Genomic DNA, 22494 nt, shown 5'->3' with positions numbered 1-22494 from the left:
AGAAACCCTATGTGACAAATAGTAGAGCTCTTATTAAGTTAAAATGGGTCATTGAATTACAAATTAGGAAAACTAAAATTTTTTGAGTAGTTTCAGTTATCACAAATGTATACACATAGTAGTAATAATTACATGAACATATTTAGGTGTTTTGAAAATAGCACTATTTCCATCACTGTTTCATCATATAATGCTCAAATAAAAGCTTGTGGATTAGTTCACTCAGCCAAAAGCTTGTGGATCAGTTCACTCAGCCAATCCACATTGATCACCTACTATGTGGAAGAAAGAGTTCTAGAAAAAAATCTCAATGAACAAAACAATATAATTCACTGACCTCATGGAACTTTATACTAAAGGAAGAGATAGACAATAAACAAGATAAGTAAGTTATAGACTATGTCAGAAAGTGATAAGTGCTATGGAAAAAAAAATAAAGCAGGAAAAGGGGATTAGGAACACTAACTGGTGGTAAAAAAAAAAAAAAAAAAAAAAAAGAATTTAAATAGGGTGGGTTGGGAAGCCCTCACTGTAAAGGAGAAATCTCAGCAAAGATTTCGAGGAGGCAAGGGGAGAGGCTATCTCATCAAAGAGCATTTCAGGCTAACTGAAGAGCAAGTGTAAGGCCCTGATGTGGTAATATGCCCAGAATGTTCAAGAAGCAGCTGGAAGGCCTCTGTTGAGTGAACCACAGAGAGGGAACAGCACAGGGAAGTTAGCTGAAAGCCAGAGTTTAAATACTAAAAACAGAATTGGCATATACCTACGTTATATGTAGGTCATTTCGTATTTGTAAATAGACCGATAGTGACATACGTAGAGGTAGGTAGGTAGATAGGGAGAGAGAGAAAGAGATGATAGGATGATAGACAGATAGATAGATAGGTAGATGAAATAGATAGATAGTAGATGTTGCAAAAGAAAAAGAAATCGCCTATTAGCATTGATAGTTACATATCCCAGTAAAGACAGGCAGAGAGCATCACCACAACTCACAAGCAAAAATATACCAGAAGCACTTTACAGTGTCTGGTTGTATAAACAAACTCTCTAAAAGGTAAGAGAATCAGTGGAGGTAGTGGGGATAGGAAGCATAAGATGGACATGGCATAATGTTCAACACAAACATATCTTCTAACAATGTTAAGGCCAAGAAGCCATAAATAATGGGTACCCTGTCCTCTACTAACATAAACTTTACATGTTATTTTATATTTATTATATTATTTTATTCTTAAATAGATAATACATGTTCCTAGACAGCATGAAAAAGTACTTAAAGGCATACAATGGAAAGTGAATCCCCCCAAAGATTTTATCTATGTTGTCTGGACATGAGGAGACTATTTTAAACCAGAAGCTTTATAGCTAGAACCAAGTGTAGTTGTTGACTTATTGAAAACATTGATAAGCTACATATATTTAACTTGAAATGCTATTAAGTGAGTATTTCCAACAAATACTCACTTTACATGCTTCTACTAGAACATCTTCAAATTCCCTGCATCTTCCATTTTGACATCCCATTCCACTTCAGTTTCAGTCCCTACATGCAGGATTGTGTCTTACACACCTAAATTCTTCTATTTTCCCTTTTGTTACTGAAAATTAAGAAAAAGAGTTCAGATTTATCTTCTTGGAACAAGGCAAAAGAAAAAGATGCCTGGAATTTATATTTTGGCATGCCTGAGGCAAAGAAAGATGGCCTTTAGGTCCTTAAAACATAAAAGCTTGTTTTCCGTAGAGAAAGAGCTGCCACAGCTGTGGGTATTCCCTCCACTCTGCTGCATCTTCTAGTGTGTTATTTTTGGTTTATTTTCTCTCAATACTATTTTTGCTATCTTCTTTTCTCAGTTTCTGTTGCCTTGAAAGCTGTGCTCACACCCATTATTATACTTTCCAAAGAGTGAATAGAAGTTTCAAATAAACCCAAGGATCTGGAATGCCTTTGAAAACAGCCTGACATAAAAACATGCAAATTAAAGGCATGTACCAGATACGTTATGCATGTACACACATACCACATAATCCCAACCAATACTGTGTATACAGATTTTCAGTTTCCAAAGACAGTATTCTAACACAGGTATATTAAGATGATTGTATTGAGCCATCCTAGGAATTAGTGTAAGACAATGTTGGTATTCCTCTTAGTGTAGGGTGAGGTCCACCTGCATTAGAATCACCTAGAATGTATGTTGAATACTCAGATTCCAGAGTCCTACCCCCTGTTTACTGAATCCCAATTCCAGAAAGCTGGGACCTAAAAATACACACTAAGGTTTCAAATATGAGTCTGAACATACGAATATCATATTGATAATTTAAATTGAGTCTGAAGAGATTAAAAGCATTACCATTCCTTATTACTGAGAGCTGAATTAATGTCTTCACAATGTCTAATTTCTTGATCACTTTGATGACTGGAAAATTAGTCTAGCTACCGACTGACATTGGGTAAACAAACCTTCTGCATGAACTGAGTATCACATACACACAGTCTCAGGCTAGATAAGCTGGGCAGTCAATAATTCCTGTGAATGTTTCTAACCAAATCCAAAGCAATAGCACATTTCTCAATGAATAGTATCTTTCCAGAACATCACTGAGACAGACGGCAAAAAGATTATTCTAGTGCTTTGCAGGCAGGGAAAAGCCATAAAAATAAAACTAAAAATGGGGCCTAAGAAAATCAGCATGACCTAATTAGGCAGAGGGACCAAAAATAAATTTGAGGGAGTCTGCCTTTCTTACGTTTTTTTCCACTACAATTATTTTCTTTGGTTTTACACCGAAGCTTGGAGGAAGAAAGGGAAGTCCAGGCATGTTTCCTGCTGGCATATGGATATGTATGCGTATGTATGTGTATGTATGTATATACGTTACCCTGGCTATGCAGAGAGATAGAACAGGCCATGAGAAACTGCTGGGGGTGAGAGGGGAATATTGGAAATGTCATTGTTAATGAGGAAGGTAGTAAACAAAGATTCTGCAAGAGAATAGAGATGTTTTTGAAAACTCACCAAGGCTAAAATAAACACAGAATTATTTGATGCTGCTGATTTAAAGTCCATTGAAAAACTGGAAGAAGGGGCTTCATGCTAAATCCTCATTTTCAAGTACCAGAAACTGTTTGCTTGATTTATTCACAAACAAATATAATTTTAAAAGTTTCTGAATCATCCAGTTCCTTTTAATAAAGTTAAATTGAGATTAGAAGGATAAGCTGTCTTCTACATCACCCTTATTGGTAAAGTCATGTGTAAATGTCTTACTTTTTTAAGGTAGTGTTAAATTTTAAGTAAGAATAGTAATTTATACAGCAATTTAGGCATTCTCTCTGTTGTGTTTGCTATGACATATATTCCCTCAAAACAGGTGAATCATTAGTAGCCATTTGGGAAACTGTTAGCAAATTTAGAAGATAGCATCATAGGTTAAGTTTTGTGACTTTTATGCCCATGTGGATAGAGACAAGCAAGTCCAGAAAAAAAAGAGTAATTTCCTTTTAGAACTCAAAATAAGAGAATGGAGAGATAATGGTTTCATTTTTAAATCATTATCCAAAAGTAACATATTTGGTACAAATATTTTAAATTTAAGCCAACAGTCTCACTTGAACCATAACTTGTTTTCCAAGTTGTGTGCCCTTTCAGACCATAGCATTTAGGAGTGAAAGCCACCTACCAAAAAGAATCATTTGTCCTCTCCAGCATCAGGTTCTGCTCCTAGAATATTACAGCAACAAAATCCACCTCACAGTACTAGAGTGAAGATTAAATGAAGTGGTCACGCACTTAGTAGATTGCATATCAGAATTCTTAATCAGAAAAACTACTCTTTTATACTTAAATTTGCATTGTGGTCTTTAATAAAAATATCAAAACATATGAGTTCTCTGTAAACTTGATTACCTGTGTTTAAGAGCAAGACTATTCTAACCCAAAAGCAAATAGATTCTGTAATATTAAGACTTTTATTAAATAGTTGTGTCCCCCATCCCAATTCTTTTCTTCCTTGCTCTCTCCTCAGTCTCTATTAAGTATCCGTGGCTCCCTGTTTTCCCCACGACGCAATAGCAAAACGAGTATTTTCAGCTTCAGAGGTCGGGCAAAGGATATTGGTTCTGAAAATGACTTTGCTGATGATGAACACAGTACATTTGAAGACAGCGAGAGCAGGAGAGACTCACTGTTTGTGCCACACAGACACGGAGAGCGACGCAACAGTAACGTTAGTCAGGCCAGTATGTCATCCAGGATGGTGCCAGGGCTTCCAGCAAATGGGAAGATGCACAGCACTGTGGATTGCAATGGTGTGGTTTCCTTGGTGGGTGGACCATCAGGTCTAACCTCACCTACTGGACAACTTCCACCAGAGGTGATAATAGATAATAAATTAGCTCTACTGACATTATATACCAATTTTAAATTACCAAGGCCTGGGCATTTTAGCCTGTTATACTAACCTGCTTCCCCAAATTGAAAGTCCTTAAAAATAATATATGATTTATTGAATGGAAAACAATAGGATCTTTAGAACCAACTAAATTGTGTGGGACCATTAACTTCCAAATGCTTTAGGTTAAAAGAGCCCAGTTTTTAGAGACTGGGATGAAACTCGTATCTGCAAATTCAGTCGACCTACCAGCACAAAATAATGGGCACTTTGACAACCAAATTGCTATTATAGATGTCTGTCGACCCAGAATTGTATAATAATCTATTCATATTCTGGAAATTTCATATACTTAAAATTCAATATTGTAATGACCAATATATTGATAATGGGCACTTTTCATACAAGTGTCAATATTACAGTGACTCTAAAATGTTTTGATGTCTATTAAATGACTCTAAAGTGTTTTGATTTCTTATAGGATGGCATATAGAAATAACTAAAGAAATCTCAGGAAAGCACACACATTTCATTGTACATCTGTGTTTGTGCATGGAAAAAAATTGGCCCATATATGTCAATATTTTCAATAAAGCCTCAAAGATAATAATTCAGCCTTAAGACTATATAATACTATTATTTGTTTGGGGGGAAGATTGATCTGATTATTAATTATTGAGATAAGTTAAAATTCCTTGCATTTGAATGAAATGGAATAATATATGACTTTGGCATGCTTATGAAAATTTTCCCGGAAAATTCCAACAGGTAAACTAAAATATTTCTGCAACATAATTGCCTTATATAATTACATCCAACTAGTAAATTCTTGTTTTAACCCTTTAGGGTACCACCTGTGATTTTTTTAAGTATTTATAACTTAATAATAAATTTAGTATTTTACTATTACTTGAAAATTGTTACTTGGGAAAACTGCACGTAGCATGCCTTTCCAGAGAAATGCTATGTTGTGTTGTATTATTCATTGAAAAGGGTGGTTTGAGCCAGCAGTGTTTGGTTTGCAGGGTACCACCACTGAAACAGAAGTCAGAAAGAGAAGGCTAAGTTCTTACCAGATTTCAATGGAGATGCTAGAGGATTCCTCCGGAAGACAAAGAGCCATGAGCATAGCCAGCATCCTGACTAACACAATGGAGGGTAAGAAGAAGGTCATGGGATAGTCAGCTTCCTATGATTATATACTTTATGAAACTATTATTTATTCCCATAGAATTACGAAAGTCAGTTACCCAAGATCAAAATTGTATAATAGACCTAAGTAGATAATATATGGAATACACTATTATCACATTGATTACAAAAACTAATATTGTCCTTATTTCTTTTTGATTCTGGTTCTCATCTGAAGAATGATATTTCACCACTTGATACCTCATCAGTGAGGATTTATCCTTATATTATCCTTAAGCAATTAGAGTAAAAACTTGCCTTTTTAAGTTTTAGAAGCACAAGGAAACATCTCTTTCAAGCTTCAATCTGTTGTCCAGGCATGGAGGTAGTGATGGGTTGGGGAGGCATATGAATGAGTTGGAGGAATCAAAACCTGTGCTCCACTTTGACAGGGACCCTAAAAAAAGATTTTTTCCTCCATCTTCCACATACACCGAAACCATTACATTCTTCCAATGAACAGCTGACACAAATATTTGTTGATTTTGATACACTGGAATGGGCAGCAACAATTACTTCCTTGTTCATTCATTAAGTCCCCATTTCTTCAAGTTTGGAGGAATATTATATTAGTACTGCAATTTTATAAATCATTTATAAGTCATATCTAATATGAATTCTTTAGAAAACTTCAATTACATTTTGTATCTTATCCCATTGGCGTACTAGATATACAAATGGGCATATAATAATTATAATAGGTTTCACCCATTAAATTACTAGTGCCTTTTTAATATATTAAGCTAAAATTCTGAAAAATATATGAGTAATTATGAATAACAGAACTAGATTTGGGTCTAAATCTATATTAAAAAGAAGGGCATACTACATTCTCAGTGTGTGGAAGATCAATGCTGATGTGGAGGCAGAGAGAGGAAAGAATGGGTCACACACATTAATAAGGATCACAGCTTTAGACAGTATTCTTAAAAAGGTCTTTCAAAAGAATAATTGTTTGATATATTTAATAATTCTAAAAGCTTACTTTAAAATTCTGTTTTGATAAAGAAAATATAGCAATTTAATGACCCATTACCTATTTAATAGATAATTAAGTTAGTTTGAGGCAAAATATTAAATTCAAAGTATTTATTTTCTGTTTAATTAAAGGAGAAAGTCTATTTACTTGACATTTTTTATGAATAGATTGTGAAAATATTTAATGGGATTGTCTTCTCAAGTCTGTTAAACTAATATGAACTTCCAACCCCAAGTAGAAGCATCAATTTTATCAAATAATGTATAATCTGCAACAACAACAATTTGTTTTTATTGTTATTTACTACTCTTACTCTTTATTGTTCCTCCAGAGCTTGAAGAATCTAGGCAGAAATGTCCACCATGCTGGTATAGATTTGCCAATGTGTTCTTGATCTGGGACTGCTGTGATCCATGGTTAAAAGTAAAGCATCTTGTGAATTTAATTGTTATGGATCCATTTGTTGATCTTGCCATCACTATTTGCATTGTCTTGAATACCCTCTTCATGGCCATGGAGCACTACCCAATGACTGGTCAATTCAGTAGTGTGTTGACTGTAGGAAACCTGGTGAGTTCATTTGATGTTTACTTATTTACTTTGTCAGGGATGGGGCAGATAGACCAAAGAAGAAATCCATTTGTGCTGTGTGGAACCCCCTAATTATACCGTCTTTCCTCATAGGAAGAAATATCTAAAGGAATATTGAAGGTATTCTCAGTGATAAGGTCTAGAATTCGGGTATAAATGCTGACTATTGAGACCAACATCTGTGCTGACTGATCATGGTGTCTTACCCTTTGTAAACTTGTTAAAATCTTTACTGTCATTTTTGCTGGAAATATAGGCCCAGAGAAACAATGACGTCTAATTCTGGCTCCACAAGCATGCAGTTTTAGCACACATAGCTTCTGAAGAAATCATGTTCTTTGAAGAGAATACGTAAGGATTGATTTCTGTGCAAAAGAGGGCATAGTTGTTTCAAATTGAACTTCTTAATAAAATGCTTCAGTAGAATTCACAGAAGAGAAGAAATAGTTGATAAAAATGCATTTGTAATTTAGCCACATTTTTGGTTCAAGTTACTTGGGCAGACATCTGTGTATGTGTATGCTGACTTGTACATTTCCTCCTAAATGTATATGAAGAATCTGAAATGGATGAACAAATAAGAAAAGAATTTACATAGTTTATTAATCAAGACCTTTTTTGGCACAAGACAGAAACAGAACTCAAACTAGCTTAAGAGGAAAGTAAAAAGACTGACTCATGGAATGGAAAGAAAAAGATGAACTACCAAAACATATGAAGGGTAATTTTGCAATTGGGCTTCAGGATGGGCTTCAGGATATCCTTTAACCAAGGGACTGGATATAGTCCAAACATTCATTGCATCTTTTCTCTGTAGGTCAGGAACATGATCAGCCATAGCTCATTGGTTTTACATCTTGTAACCTCTGCACTGGAAAAAGACTGGATCTCTTTTTCAGTTCCAGCTCAGACTCGTGATAGGATTCTATTCAGCATAACCTGGGTCAGATGCTCACCTGTGGTTTCATCAGCATTGGCGAGGGTGGAGTCATGTGAAAATGGCAGTCCTTAGGAATTACACAGGTGGAGGAACTATTCCCAACAGAAAGAAGAAAGCGAATACTGGGCAGACAGTTGCATAAATGTCTACTCCAATAAGAGAACTCAACTTCACTGCATTATAGAACACCCACCAGATTCTTGACACTTTCTTCATCTTTGACACCTGTGATACTGATTTTTTTTTCCAGTTTCTCCTTTATCGGAAGGAGATGATTTCTCCTTCATCTTTCCAATCACTCTATCTCTGCCTCCTTGTCTGGACTTCTCTTGTTTTACCTATTAAGGCTATGTTTTTCACTCAATATTACTATGTACTCAACAACTCTAGGTATTATCTACAATTATAGAGTAAGTTGTGTTCCATTCCTGTATTTCCAACAGTTACAGATCATTGCTCCAGGATAACTTTAAACACAGTAGGTGACATCTGAAATATCATCTTTCTCACAATTTACTGAAAGCCCTAAAAATCTCAATTTAGTCTTGTATTACCTCTAGTAGTAGCCTTCCAACTTCAAAGAGCCTTCCAGCTTCGAAGATAGCCATTTGACTTACTTTCTCTTTATTTCTTATATATTTATACAATTTTATATGAAGACCCATTATTTCTTTTTTTCCAGGTATCAACTTCTTTACTCCTGTAACTACTATTAAAATCGTATTTCTAGTACTCTGCACTCAGTATGCTTTCATCTTGCTAAAGTATCTATTGCCTATATTTGTGGTTCAACACTCTTAACTGGTTTTCAAAACTCCCTATCTGATTCCATCTTTCCTATACCAGCTTATTTTCCTTTGGTTCCTAACCAACCACCAGCAGTCTTATCAGAACAGCCTTGTCACTATAACACACAAATGTTTATATGCTTACATATGGGATAGTATATCACTGTTCTCTACCTTCACATTTAAAGTACTCCAACTCAAATCACTTTATCTCAATTCTTCATATTCTTCAAGGTCCAACTGAAGCCTCATCTCCTCTAATATGATACTCAGCCCATATCAAACACACTTTTTCTTAATTCCTAATGCATTTGTGAATAGAACTTAGTTGAATATTAAACAAAATCCACTATAAATTACTCCATGGCAGAGCTCACATCCCATTTTTCTTTTGTATCTTGCAGAGCGTTTACATGGTTGTAGCTCGATAAATAACCAACTGCTTGTTTCCTACCCAAAAAGGCATCATGCAGCATCTTTTCATAAAAGAACATGGGTTTGGAGTCAGGTGGAACTGGGTTTGACCTTACTAATAATGAAGCATCTGGACAAGTTTGATAAAAAATCTGAGTCTTTGTTTTCTATTATTGAAATGGATATAATACTACTCATCTCCCAGAGTTGCTGTGAAGATCTAATGAGATAATGTGAAAACACGTAGCACTGTGCCTGGCATCTAGCACGTGCTCAATAAACAATTTCCTTCCTCTTCTGTATGCTATTAACCTTTCTTTGAAATACTGACGGAAAATAGTTCTGCTCTAGCTGCTGTATTTTTCCCAGGATATTAGACAGTTAGGGAAGTTGAACAGTTAGGGAAAATTTTGGAAATTTGTCAGAGTGAAGCAGAAAACTGAGGTTTTATAGAATTTCAATGTTGAAGCAACTGAGTATAGAGGGACAGGATAAGAGACATTGGATTATAGGACAATCAAATGGAAAAGCACTAGACTAAAGCAACAAATTTGGGTCCAAATCCAGTTGTCCATGCTAAATATCTGGGTGGTCTTAAAAAAGTCACAAGTATTTCCTTCTCATGAGCACAATGTGTTGGACTAGATGTCCCTCATTCTAAAATCTGTAACTCTGAGTAGTGATGGAGATAATGAAGTAGGGAAGTGGGGTTCTACCACTGGTTGACTTTTGTGGTAGAACCATGCATAAGCTGAGCTTAGTGTTGGGAAAACAAGACTCTTGAAGACAGAGAGTGTAGACGACAGAGAACAGACTTAACTATTTCTAACCTTAGGAATAAGAGAATGTGTAAACTGACTGTTACTATTGGCTAAAAGCTCATTATGAGTAGTAGTAATAATGTTGTATATCTGTAAAGTATTTCATAGTTTTACATATCTTATTTTATACCCACAACAAGCTTTATAATAAATGTTTATATGTGAAAAATTATATATATATAATATATATATATACACAGAGAAAAAGAGAGAATATATTCCTTATAGCATGGGTACTTAGCTGAATTTGGATTTATATTATACTCCATGGATGGATGTTACATCGCATATTCTGTGGGGATTTTACAGTCTTCTCATTAAAATAAATTTAAAATTTCTATGGACTAGTTTATTACTACGTAAATGATTGCATATTGCCTTACAAATAAGGACATCGAGTTTTTTGGTTGAATTGATAACAAAAGAATTTTCCATAAAAGAGTTGTGGAACTTCCAGTCTTTACTTAGATCAATGTGCCTTTTTGTTTTCTCTTTCTGGAGCATATAAAAATTACATCACTTCCTTTTGATTGGATTGATCAAATTTGAGTATCAAGAGACCTCAAATCTCTATTGAGTTTCTCTAAGATGCTCTGTTTTGCTTTCATTTTTAAATTTTGTTTTAACCATTATAAAACCCATGCACTCATCTTAGGGATTCTATAAGCAAGGAATCTTCCATCAATCATAGTAGGTTAGATAACCTCTTCATCATACAAACATTTCCAACTAACCTGTAACTTTTTCTTCAGGGAATATTGATAGAGATCTGTAGCTCCTACACTATTTTTCTTACTATAACTTTCCTAACCAGTGATTAGAGGTCCATGATATCCCTTTATTCTGCTAGACCTAGATGGGAACTTAGAAAATGGTACCTGTTCTAAAAATCTTACAGGCTATTTGCAAATAAAAGTCTAAAGAAACATAATTAGCAAAATTATTTTAATTAAATGGTGTGGTGTAGGATATGAATTCAAAATCTCAGGAAAGGGACATGATAACTTTTTGAAGGAAAAAAATGGCTCGTTTATTGAAAGATAAAACCATGGGAGCCAAATTCTAGACCTCACCTATGAAGCCACTCTCATCAATGAAGAAGTGCTATTTGGCCATCTAACTCCTCTCCTAGTGTAATATAAAACTGCCTTCTCATCTCTTTCTAACAACTACTAATAAAGTTCTTGTGTAACAATAATTGTGTGTACACTACAGTTTGTAATAAAATTTGCTAAGCAATATAATACTGATAGAAATCCAAGAATATTAAACACAGACCTGATGAAACAACTCACTATCCTCATCTGACAGATGAGATAAAAGAAAATCATAAATGTTAAATGATGTCCCACCATTTTTCTTTAAATATATTTCAATTTCATCCTTCAAAAAATAATCAACAACAACAACAAATATTTAAAGATACAAATCCAAAAGGCATGAGGATGATAAAACTAAAACCATTAAAACAAGAAGCTAATAGTAATAGAGCGAAAGACGGCTACAGTTATGTCAAATTCACTACAGAAGAGTGGAATGTCAGTCTGGACAAGAAGAGGTTCTGTGGAGCAAACTGATCAATATTCAAACTTGAGCCTTTAGAACTAATATTTCTATCTTTTTAATGTATGTATCAACAGAACTTTCCTCTCTAAGTAAATACTCAGTAAGGAAACTTTCTTATCCCTGAACTGAGACCTTAAGCCCTAACATTTGATCATCCAAGCCCAGTACCCCCCAAAACAAAATGCTTGAAATTTGTTTACTCTTGGTCCAGACTCCCAGGCTGATTCTCATCCCCACCTTTAGCACTTACACTTTTGCTGATTGTCTTGTGTCATCACGTACAATAGGTTAGAAACTTTTCACTGAACTTACCTCCTCATTAAAGAAGCTGGCTTAGGAAGCCTATAGATGTATTGTCCATAAGAAATTTATCAGCCTAAATGAATTAGGTTTATGCATTCTCAGTTTGTATATCCTAATTAGTACTGCATTTTCAAAGCCTAGTACAACGTCTAGTAAGTACTCAGCAATTTTTTATTAATGAATGAATGGCTACAGAAACATATAATCCAAAATTTCAAAACACAAAAAGCTTCTTCAGAAGACAAGATATATTATAATTAGGCTAAGTCCAAACAATAAACATTCAGTATGTTTTTATTAATTGTCTTAGTCTTAAAAATTCCTCATGATAAAGAAATTCAAAGGCAGCAGAATGTATGTTTATAAACCATACACGGATTTATGTACATAACCATATACATATCCAGGGGTTGCAGTTCTCTGTGTTCTTAGCATTTTTTGATGGAGTTTTAAAATTTTATAAACATAAGCATCATGATCAATAGCCTCAGTTGACCTTTGCTAGAATGAGAAAGATTTTTTCAAAACTCTTAACCACTGACAATGCTAAACTAGACTAAAATGTACGTAAAACAATCCCAATGATTTATAGGGCCTAAACTGAAAGCATTTAAAGAGATAAATAGCTATGACATTAAACTGCAAATTGTAATTAAAATGTTATTTTTAAAGAGAATTTCATGCTGGGATTAAATTTTAGATGAAAGAATGTAAGTTTAAGGTATGGGTTTTTAAAATGCAGGACATCTTCTAGTCATTTCAGAAGAGCTGAAAAGTTCACCTTATGATTTTCTGTAGGAAGAGATATGTGTAGATCATTTACCTGGATTGTTTCTAACTCAATTTAACTCATATATTTCTATAATCAGGCTGTGTATTTCAAATAGTAGCTGCTCCTAAAACTTTATATAAGAAATAAAATTCATATAAATCAGAACTTATTTTACATTCACCAGGGAAAAAATACCCCAAGGTAAGTCCTTCTATAAATGAAAAAAATCACTTTTTTAATGTGCATTCCAGCATATCTGGATTTTCATGTACTAAGCTTGCTTGAATTACATTTTACTTCTATTTGAGTGAATGAATGATGAACTGAAGTTAAGCTATCTTTTCTGCTATGGGTATTTCCCTTAGGTCTTTCTGTGATTGGGAAAATGAGATGCTGGCTGCAATTACACTTTGTAAGAGTAGAACAAGATTTCCTTTAATTAATATATTTTAGGAAACCAAATAATTTTGATACTGTTATTTTGACAAAGTTCCTTCAAGGTAAAGGCTGATTTACCTTGGTAAGTGGTAAGCTTGACTTTAGTCATAATATGCAGCTTTTACCTATAGTTAATATAATTGCTTTAAAAGATTTTTCACAAGAATAATTTCATAGCTCTTTATGTCCTTGGGCGTCTTAGCCTGTGGTTTTGAATTAAAAAACAAAACCATTTTCAAATAGACATTCATCCAGCCACTCAAATAATTTATTAATCCTAATTTTGGGTGTATGCATACTGAGAATGTTCTCCTGATGCTTTCAATTAAATCTGCAGTTCCTTGCTCTACTTATCCATTAACCTTAATTCTGAGGCATAAATCCAGAGATAATTATTATAAAACATTTGTGGCAAACTCACTCTTATTTCAGGAATGTTTATAAAATTATAGAAATAAGATGATGTCCCTTAAAAACAAATAAAAATGAAGAACAAAATATGGTTTTTACCAATTTGAAGTAATTTTTGAGTGACTTCCAATAATACATAAATTGTTCTTATTGCAATACTTAAAAAAAATTGGTTGGGATTATGGTAGAAACATAGGGTACCAAAAAAGGCAATAATTCAGTAGCTATTATTTAGTATCGGATTTCAAATGTGGACAATGAAATGTTTTCAAATCAGCATTGCCTTGGAAATCTAGCAGATTCATTAACTAACACAAATCCACTTAAAATATTCCCCTGAAAAAAATGCTAAACTTGTATATCCATTTGTCACATTTCTTCACTTTAAATTTTAGATATTTTTACTCATAACTGTTTAACCTTCTTTACAAATTCTTAGAGTGTCAAAACTTTTTCAATGCTTGAAGTACTGATCTCTATTTTACTTTAGGTCTTCACTGGGATCTTCACAGCAGAAATGGTCCTCAAGATCATTGCCATGGATCCATATTATTATTTCCAAGAGGGCTGGAATATCTTTGATGGAATTATTGTCAGCCTTAGTTTAATGGAGCTTGGCCTGGCAAATGTGGAGGGACTGTCTGTACTGAGATCGTTCAGACTGGTATCTGCATAGACTATGTTTATATTCTATCTTTCATTGGCAAAATACTTATTTCAAAAATGAATCAATGTGTATAGTTTTTATAGCTTTTTACCTCAATGATATTTTAAACTTAAACCAGTATGTGTGATATTCTAAGAAAATATATAAATGTTCTCTTTAAAGCTGAGTGTGACTGTTTATCAAGAATGATGAAAAATGGTTGAAACACTTCATAATAATTAACTATGTAAGGCACATTTAAAAACACACATGTGCTTCTAAAATTATGTTTTAAATTCATTAAAAAATTTTTTTTGCTTTAAAGTCTCTAAAGAAATATAAATAAAAACTTTATACCCAATAAATCTTTTTATCAACCTTACTTATATTAGTGGTAACTACTTTAAAGGAATATGTGGGAAAACATTTGATCCCATTAGCACTTTAGACAATGGTATAACAAATTTTTTTGAATTTAGCAAGAAAAATTATTTTAAAATATGCAAAATTTTATTGGAAATTAAGTAAAATGTGTATTTTTCAAATTGAAAAGAAGCTTTTCCTTAAGTTTATCAAATTAATTTATTTTACTTTTATATTATAAGTGTCCATTAAAAATATATAACTCAGGGCTTCCCTGGTGGCGCAGTGGTTGAGAGTCCGCCTGCCGATGCAGGGGACACGGGTTCGTGCCCCGGGCCGGGAGGGTCCCGTATGCCGCGGAGCAGCTAGGCCCATGGGCCATGGCTGCTGGGCCTGCGCGTCCGGGGCCTGTGCTCTGCAGCGGGAGAGGCCGCAGCGGTGAGGGGCCCGTGTACCACAAAAAAAAAAATATATATATATACACCTCATACTTTTAATATTTCTTTTTACTCTCGAAAATATAGTTGGAGGTGACATTAGCTTGCTAAATTCACAAATGTCTGTAATCAAAGTATTAATTTGTTTTCATGGATATATCTGTTGATGAATCAGAAATATTTTCTCATTTCTGAAATATTTTCTCTCTCTTATATTTGCACTTAAATTATATTATGATTTGATTTACAATTCCAGTATTATTAACACTTTTTTCTGGATTTGAATTTTAGTATAGTTTGAGATTTTATATTCCTCAGAGGTGGGACTACAATATAGTATCATACTGATAAAATGATGTCTACCTAACTTTTAAAATTATATTGTGACTACTACTAAGAGTATATTTTCACTTGATTACAGCTTCGAGTTTTCAAGCTGGCAAAATCCTGGCCCACCCTGAATATGCTAATTAAGATCATTGGCAATTCAGTGGGGGCTCTAGGTAATCTCACCTTGGTGTTGGCCATCATCGTCTTCATTTTCGCTGTGGTCGGCATGCAGCTCTTTGGTAAGAGCTACAAAGAATGTGTCTGCAAGATCTCTAGTAACTGTCAACTCCCACGCTGGCACATGAATGACTTCTTCCACTCCTTCCTGATTGTGTTCCGAGTGCTGTGTGGAGAGTGGATAGAGACCATGTGGGACTGCATGGAGGTTGCTGGCCAAACCATGTGCCTTATTGTTTTCATGTTGGTCATGGTCATTGGAAACCTGGTGGTACGTATGTATTACAAATGCTCATAATTAAGAACAAGATCAGACAGTGGCTAAGAAGGTGGCCTGATGCAGCAGACACATCTGGTTTTATCATCAACAACCTAGACTCAAATCCCAGTACTAGCACTCTGAGCATGGGCAAGTTGCTTAACTTTTCTCAGCCTAAAACTCCCCGACTATGAAACTGTAAAAACAGAACTGAAATCTTATGGTTTATGTGAGGATTTCATGAGGTATACCCGTAACAGTCCAGGGACAAAAATATTAGTTTTTAGTTTTCCTTCTTCAAAAAAAATGTTTTTATCAAGACTAACTTTGTCCTAATATTATTTTTTACGGCCTGAATTATTTTTATTCTATTATTATTTTGATGAGGTTACAATCTCCAGTAATTCTAAACAAAAGACTATTAAAACTGTTCTTTACACATACATAGTTCATATTGTTTGCTTACTCAGAGGCATAAGTTGCATATTATCAAATTTTGAAGACAAATTTCAGTGAAATAGTACATTATATTTTAGCTATGTATTGTAATTATCCAAACATCTTGGAAATATATTCTTCCCTGAATTTGCTTTATTAAAGAAAAATAAATTATTGAGGTTTAAGTTATGCACATGTATAAACACTGACCAGATTTAAAAGACTTACTTTTAGCTCTGACTTAAAAGCACTAATATAGAAGCACAATTTGTATATTTATGTGTTTTAATGCTTACATTTTTCAATCATGTGTGGTCAGAGTGTTTCTTTATGCTATCATACTGAACCTTTCCTTTGAGAAGTACATTTCAAATGAGACTGCTTAAAAGAATGTTTGTGGGATACCTGTGGACATGCAATTTTTTCAGAATAGTAAATAAGGAAGCTCTAGATTCTGAATAAATCTGATATAAAAATAAGGCAACAAACTGGGGTTCTGGCTTAGCATGAGTCTTCCTACCATGTAACATATTTTGAAACTCAGTAACTACATTTCAAGCTAAAAATATTACTATAAATAAATTTTATTTTGTATCAGCTATAATGAATTCTTCTTCTATTATTCATATTTTATCAGTTAATTGGGTAATATTTTTCCCCATGTATCCAAATGATACACTGAGATTTCTTCATGTTTTCTGCAAAAAAAAAAAGTAAAAAGAAAAGTAATTTACATTATATGGGTCCAGCCTAAACCCTGGAATAATTTTAGACTTCTCTCCATCTGTTGAACTATTTGGACACATATATTTCAAAGTATACTGATGAGAAATGTGTTAAACCTTTTATAATTCGCCTTTAGTAATTTCTGCTGCTATAAAAGTTTGTGGTCATGGGACAATGGAATTTGTATTTCAAGTATGTTGTTTTAACACATATCCATCAGGCTATTAAACAGATAAATTCATTATTTACACACATGAAGCTAGACATTCCCTAGACAAACTGGTAAAATGCAGTAAAATGACTAAAATGAAAATATCTCTTTTTTTTCTTATTGGCCAAAACCACAAAAATGGGATTTTTGTCTTTTCACTGGCAACCCTGAGTAGACACAATTTAAATCTTAGAACCTCCAATTTCCTGTTGTCCTTCTCGGTTTGAAAGGAAGGGTGCTTGTTTTACCATTTTGTCCTTAGAGCAGGTAGAAGATTTCAGGTTCTTTAAATGGTGTGTGATTAAGACAAGGTTTCTGAAATACAGTAAGCATTCAAGAAGCAGCTGTTGAATTAATTTTAGCAAAGATCTATGAGTTCCCTGTTTAAGCTATTATGTTTATGCATACTTCAATATTAATACAGCAAAATTTTCTTTTTTTCTTTTAGGTTCTGAACCTCTTTCTGGCCTTATTGTTGAGTTCATTTAGCTCAGACAATCTTGCTGCCACTGATGATGATAATGAAATGAACAATCTCCAGATTGCAGTAGGAAGGATGCAAAAGGGAATTGATTATGTGAAAAATAAGATACAGGAGTGTTTCCAAAAAACCTTTTTCAGAAAGCCAAAAGGTATAGAAATCCATGAAGGCAACAAAATAGACAGCTGTGTGTCCAATAATACTGGGATTGAAATAAGCAAAGAGCTTAATTATCTTAAGGATGGGAATGGAACCACCAGTGGTGTAGGTACTGGAAGCAGTGTTGAAAAATATGTAATCGATGAAAATGACTATATGTCATTCATAAATAATCCCAGCCTCACTGTAACAGTGCCAATTGCTGTTGGAGAGTCTGACTTTGAAAACTTAAATACTGAAGAGTTCAGCAGTGAGTCAGAACTAGAAGAAAGCAAAGAGGTAAGAATGCTTTTAAAGTTTTTCTTGCATTTCCTATAAAAACCATGCACAAGTTACTTAGTATTTTTATTGTGCTTATATGCATTATTAAAAAGTGTATTGAAAGTCATATATACAGTAATGTTGGAAAATTATGAGATATTTTTTGAGAATTCCATCCATTGAAATTCCAACTTTCCACAGAAAATCATCATTCTGAATAATTAGTATATTCATCTTCTTGATAGTTTGAAAGTCTGATTAAAAGATGTGGCCTTCAAAAAAACAGATTTTATTTAATACATTCTATTCTACATTCGATTATGCTCTTTAGAAAAAATAACAATGAACCATATTTTATGGATCATTGTTAAAGTGTTATCTCCTTACTTTCTATAATATATTAAGTTTTGCTATGATTTTTTTTAATGTGAAAGTTTTGTGTACTTTTTGTTCTCCTCTAAACCTTTTATTGCCTATGGTAAGAGTATTATTCATTTATTAAAATTTTACACATATTAGGAAATTAAAAGTAGTACTGATTACATTTTGCCCAGTCAAGGATGAGCAAATCTATAAGGCCTTCCAGATTAACTTGGAAATAGTAAGAACTATTTAAAAAAACTCTACTTAAGGATTACAGTTAAACTGTAGACTGGAAAGCTGTTCTTACTGGCATATTACTACTTATTTAAAAGAAAAGAAAGGAAATTGTTCCTCCTGTAGGATTAAAATTCATAGGATCCTATGATAGTAGCTTAGTGGTATTAATTCTGCAATTGTGCAGAACAGGATTAAATTTTTTATTATTACTTATTTATAGACTTCTGATATACCAGTAGGAAGTTAAGTCTAGCACAGGGTTATAAAAGACAGGTTTTAGCATGAGGGTATAAATATTGACACCATAGGAATCAGACAAATCATGTCTGATTTTGTGAGCATAGTTTGGAACTTTCTTTTTTTAGTAATATGTCAACAGAATTTGTATAAGTAGTAAGTAGCTGACAGTGTCACAACTGATAGCCTCCCGATCCTTTTTTTCAGGCATTTCAGAGCTTCTGAGATATATTATAATGGTAAATTTGAAAATATTTTGAAAAAGGTAAAAATACACACAAAATGAGGCATAACATTCTTTCTCCGAAATTCCACTCAAAGTCTACTTAGAGAGTTCAATTCTAATTTATGTGTTGCTCATTCTGGTAAAATAAGAATTCAATTCTAATTTTATTTTCCATCACTTGACATAGATTTATTTAAGAAAATCATCAATTAATTAACAGGCATTTATTGAGCACTTTTGTGAATTCAGCACTCTGCTGGATACTAAGGGTAAGGAAGAGTTAAAGGAGAGATTCATAACATAACCCCCTTCAGGGAAATCTCAGCATCTTTGAGGAAGCTAATACTAACTCACAAAATTATTAAAAACCTATTAAAAAGTTTAATCCTGTAGGACTGAATACAAGATTATACAAGTATTGAGAACAGCAAGAACATAGCAAATTGTTAAATGGAAGAGATAAAATTAAAGTAGGCCTCAAAATGTGGGTCAAATACATGAACAGAAAGCAAAAAGCAGAAACTTACTAAACAAAAGCCAGAGTTAGAGTGAGCTTAGTATTAAGGTGCAGCAGTGAAATAATCAGCATGTATAAAGTATTGGTTGAAAAGACTGGAAAAATATGTATGGGTGAGTAAGGTAGTTTCAGATTATACAGTCTTTGAAGTAAGTCAAGGAGCTTGGAATTGGCTGCATAGTCAATAAGGTGCTAAGCAGGTGAAAAGCAATAGGAAAGTGATGTTTTAGGAAAATTTATTTGATAGCAATAAGTAAAACCGTTTAGAGTGAGAACTGTTATCTTGGGGAATGTGGTAAGAATCATTTGATAATAATGAGGTGACAGAATTCTGGGCTACGGTAATAAGTATGGGAACTGAGACTAACTGGCTTTTGACCAACCTAGTAAAGAATCTGAGAAATTGGGAAAATGGTGATGCAACTGTCTGAAATGGCCTTTTTAAGAAGGTTACCAGGTTTATGGGGGAAGAGAAAGAATTCAATTGGGACATACTGAATTAGAAGTGGGATATAGTGAGAACGAGAGACTGAATGAGCAGTCAGGGTTTAAAAACAGATTTAATAATGCAGATTTCATAATTATCTGATTCCTTGAAAATAGAGGAGTTCCCTAAAGAAGTAATTACAAAGAGAAAATAAGGGAAGACTCGGGACAAGACTAGCTTGGGGTCAAGAAGAGATAGAAAAGCCAAAGAGGCAGAGAAACATTTGCTATGTTAACATCATAGGTTTCATCTCACTGAACTCATGGAAATGATATATCTTAATTTCTTTTTACCAAAAAGTTGGTTTCCAGAATACTTCAAAGACTCACTTTGTTATACAGTAGAAACTAACACAACATTGTAAAGCAGTTATACTCCAATAAAGATGTTAAAAAAAAAAAACTATGATGTCCACAGATATTTCAAATTATTGCTTTAGGAGAATACTACCTCATTGTCATGTCCTTTTTTTTAATGACTAAAAAATCATAAACTTGGAACAATGAGATACAATGTCTTCATTTTCAAGTCCTTGAAAACATTTTATTATCTGAACAAAAATTCTTTATTGGGTGATTTTTTTAAATAATCATCTGTCCTCTTCCAAGCTAGTTTTGGATACATGGAATCCAATTACAGAATGTAATAAAATTGTTTAAAGTATACAGATATATTAGAGGGAAAATACTTAAAAGTAAATATAAAATTAAAACTTTTGTAAAGCTAGGATAAAATTTCAAATTATTTTGCACAGTAAAATTAAATTCAGCAGTAAGTTTTACGTGGATGATTTTTTAAATTAGTACCAGAAAAACCTTGAAAGAATAATAGGGCAATTCTCACGTATGCTCACACTAAGTTTAAAAGTACAGTTGACCCTTGAACAACACAGGAGTTAGGGGTGTCAACCCTACATCCAGTTGAAAATCCGAGTATAATTTACAGTTGCCCCTCCATATACATGATTTCATATCTGCACTCCCACATTTACAAATTCAGCCAACTGAGGATCCTGTAGCTGTAGTATTTACTATTGAAAAAAATCTGTGTGTAAGTGGACCTGCACAGTTCAAACCTGTGTCGCCCCAGGGTCAACTGTACACTGTTTTCAAAAATAAAAGTAAAAATCAGCATTATAGAATAAATTTAAATAAATTCCAGCGAAGTTCAGTTTTGATCTGAAATTTCTGAAAACTGCTGGCATTGAACACAGGTCACATATCAGATTCACATTTATGTTGGCTGGGTTGTTCTTTTTTTATTAGCTATTGCACACACACACTCATACACACACACACACAAATTAAAAATAACGTATCCATAAAGTGGCATATTGGTTCGCACTTCTTAGTTTTTTGAACACAAGTAGATAAAGAACATTGGGCTGTGCTTTGGGGGACACAAAATATCCTTTCTCTTTGCTGACAAAGTGAAAAATCATACAAGTTAAACCTAACAGAACGATACATTTCAAAAGAAAGGAGGAAAGAAAAGAAAAAAAAATTTGCAACACATTTCTGCTTTAAGAAGAGGCAGTAAATTAATCATTAATTTAGATAGTATTTGAAAACTCTAGCTGCTCTATTCCTTCCATTCATTTTCAAAATATCTAGCTATACCACAGTTGGGGAGAAATGATCTCTAGAAGTTTTTAGAGATAAAAATATGAATTGCTGTTATTATATTATGTAATACATATTTTATATATGTGTATCTATTATATGCACCAGTAACATAAACAGACTGGTATGGAAACGAACATACAGTTTTGCATGAAAAAAATTTTAAGGAAATTGAAGGCATGAATTTCAAAATAGTGATCCTTTTATTTTGTAAAACCTTGGGATTGTATATATCTTATGACAAGATATAATGTAGAATTCTGTTTTTATATAAACATGATTTCTTGACATTTTTATATAATTATGGATTTTTTACAATTTAGTTCTTGAAAGCTTTCATTGTCTTCCCAGGTGAAGGATATAGAATAAATGCTCTTAAGAAGCATATTTGAAGTTGAATTCCAAAGCTCAATCTAGGAATATCATACTGTGACCTTCACTGCTTACCATTCTTACTTCTCACAGGGGTAAAATCAAGCTGGAGCCTTCAAGAATGAAACTCTGGTGTTTTTTAACCAGCCAGAGGCTCGTGCCACCACTTTTACCCAGGTTACCCAAGCAAGTTGTACACGTACAATCACTTTCTAAATTAATTTTGACTGGCCTGCATGCTACTCAGCTACGTTCCTTCCCCTGCCATGGCAAGGAAGTGCTAGACGTGCCCAGCTGCTCTCTGCTGAATCGTGTGACACATCACAGCATGGT

General features: G+C 33.6%; 1 protein-coding gene across 1 annotated transcript in view; it reads left to right on the top strand.

Annotated features, from left to right (window-relative positions):
- The window catches only part of LOC309963266 (sodium channel protein type 3 subunit alpha-like), a gene marked incomplete at both ends in the record, with an annotated part of 80395 nt that overhangs the window by 28256 nt on the left and 29645 nt on the right, over positions 1–22494 (top strand). Inside the window, 6 exon segments of the mRNA XM_082841566.1 lie at positions 4033–4380; positions 5424–5556; positions 6900–7138; positions 14103–14276; positions 15480–15836; positions 17648–18118. Of these exon segments, the coding sequence (XP_082697692.1) occupies positions 4033–4380; positions 5424–5556; positions 6900–7138; positions 14103–14276; positions 15480–15836; positions 17648–18118 (1722 nt within the window).

This window comes from Leucopleurus acutus (genome assembly GCF_964270905.1).
Source record: "Leucopleurus acutus genome assembly, chromosome: 6".
NCBI classification, from domain to species: Eukaryota; Metazoa; Chordata; class Mammalia; order Artiodactyla; family Delphinidae; genus Leucopleurus; species Leucopleurus acutus.
The sequence above is the reverse complement of the archived record's forward strand: the minus strand, read 5'-3'. Positions and strand labels throughout refer to the sequence as shown.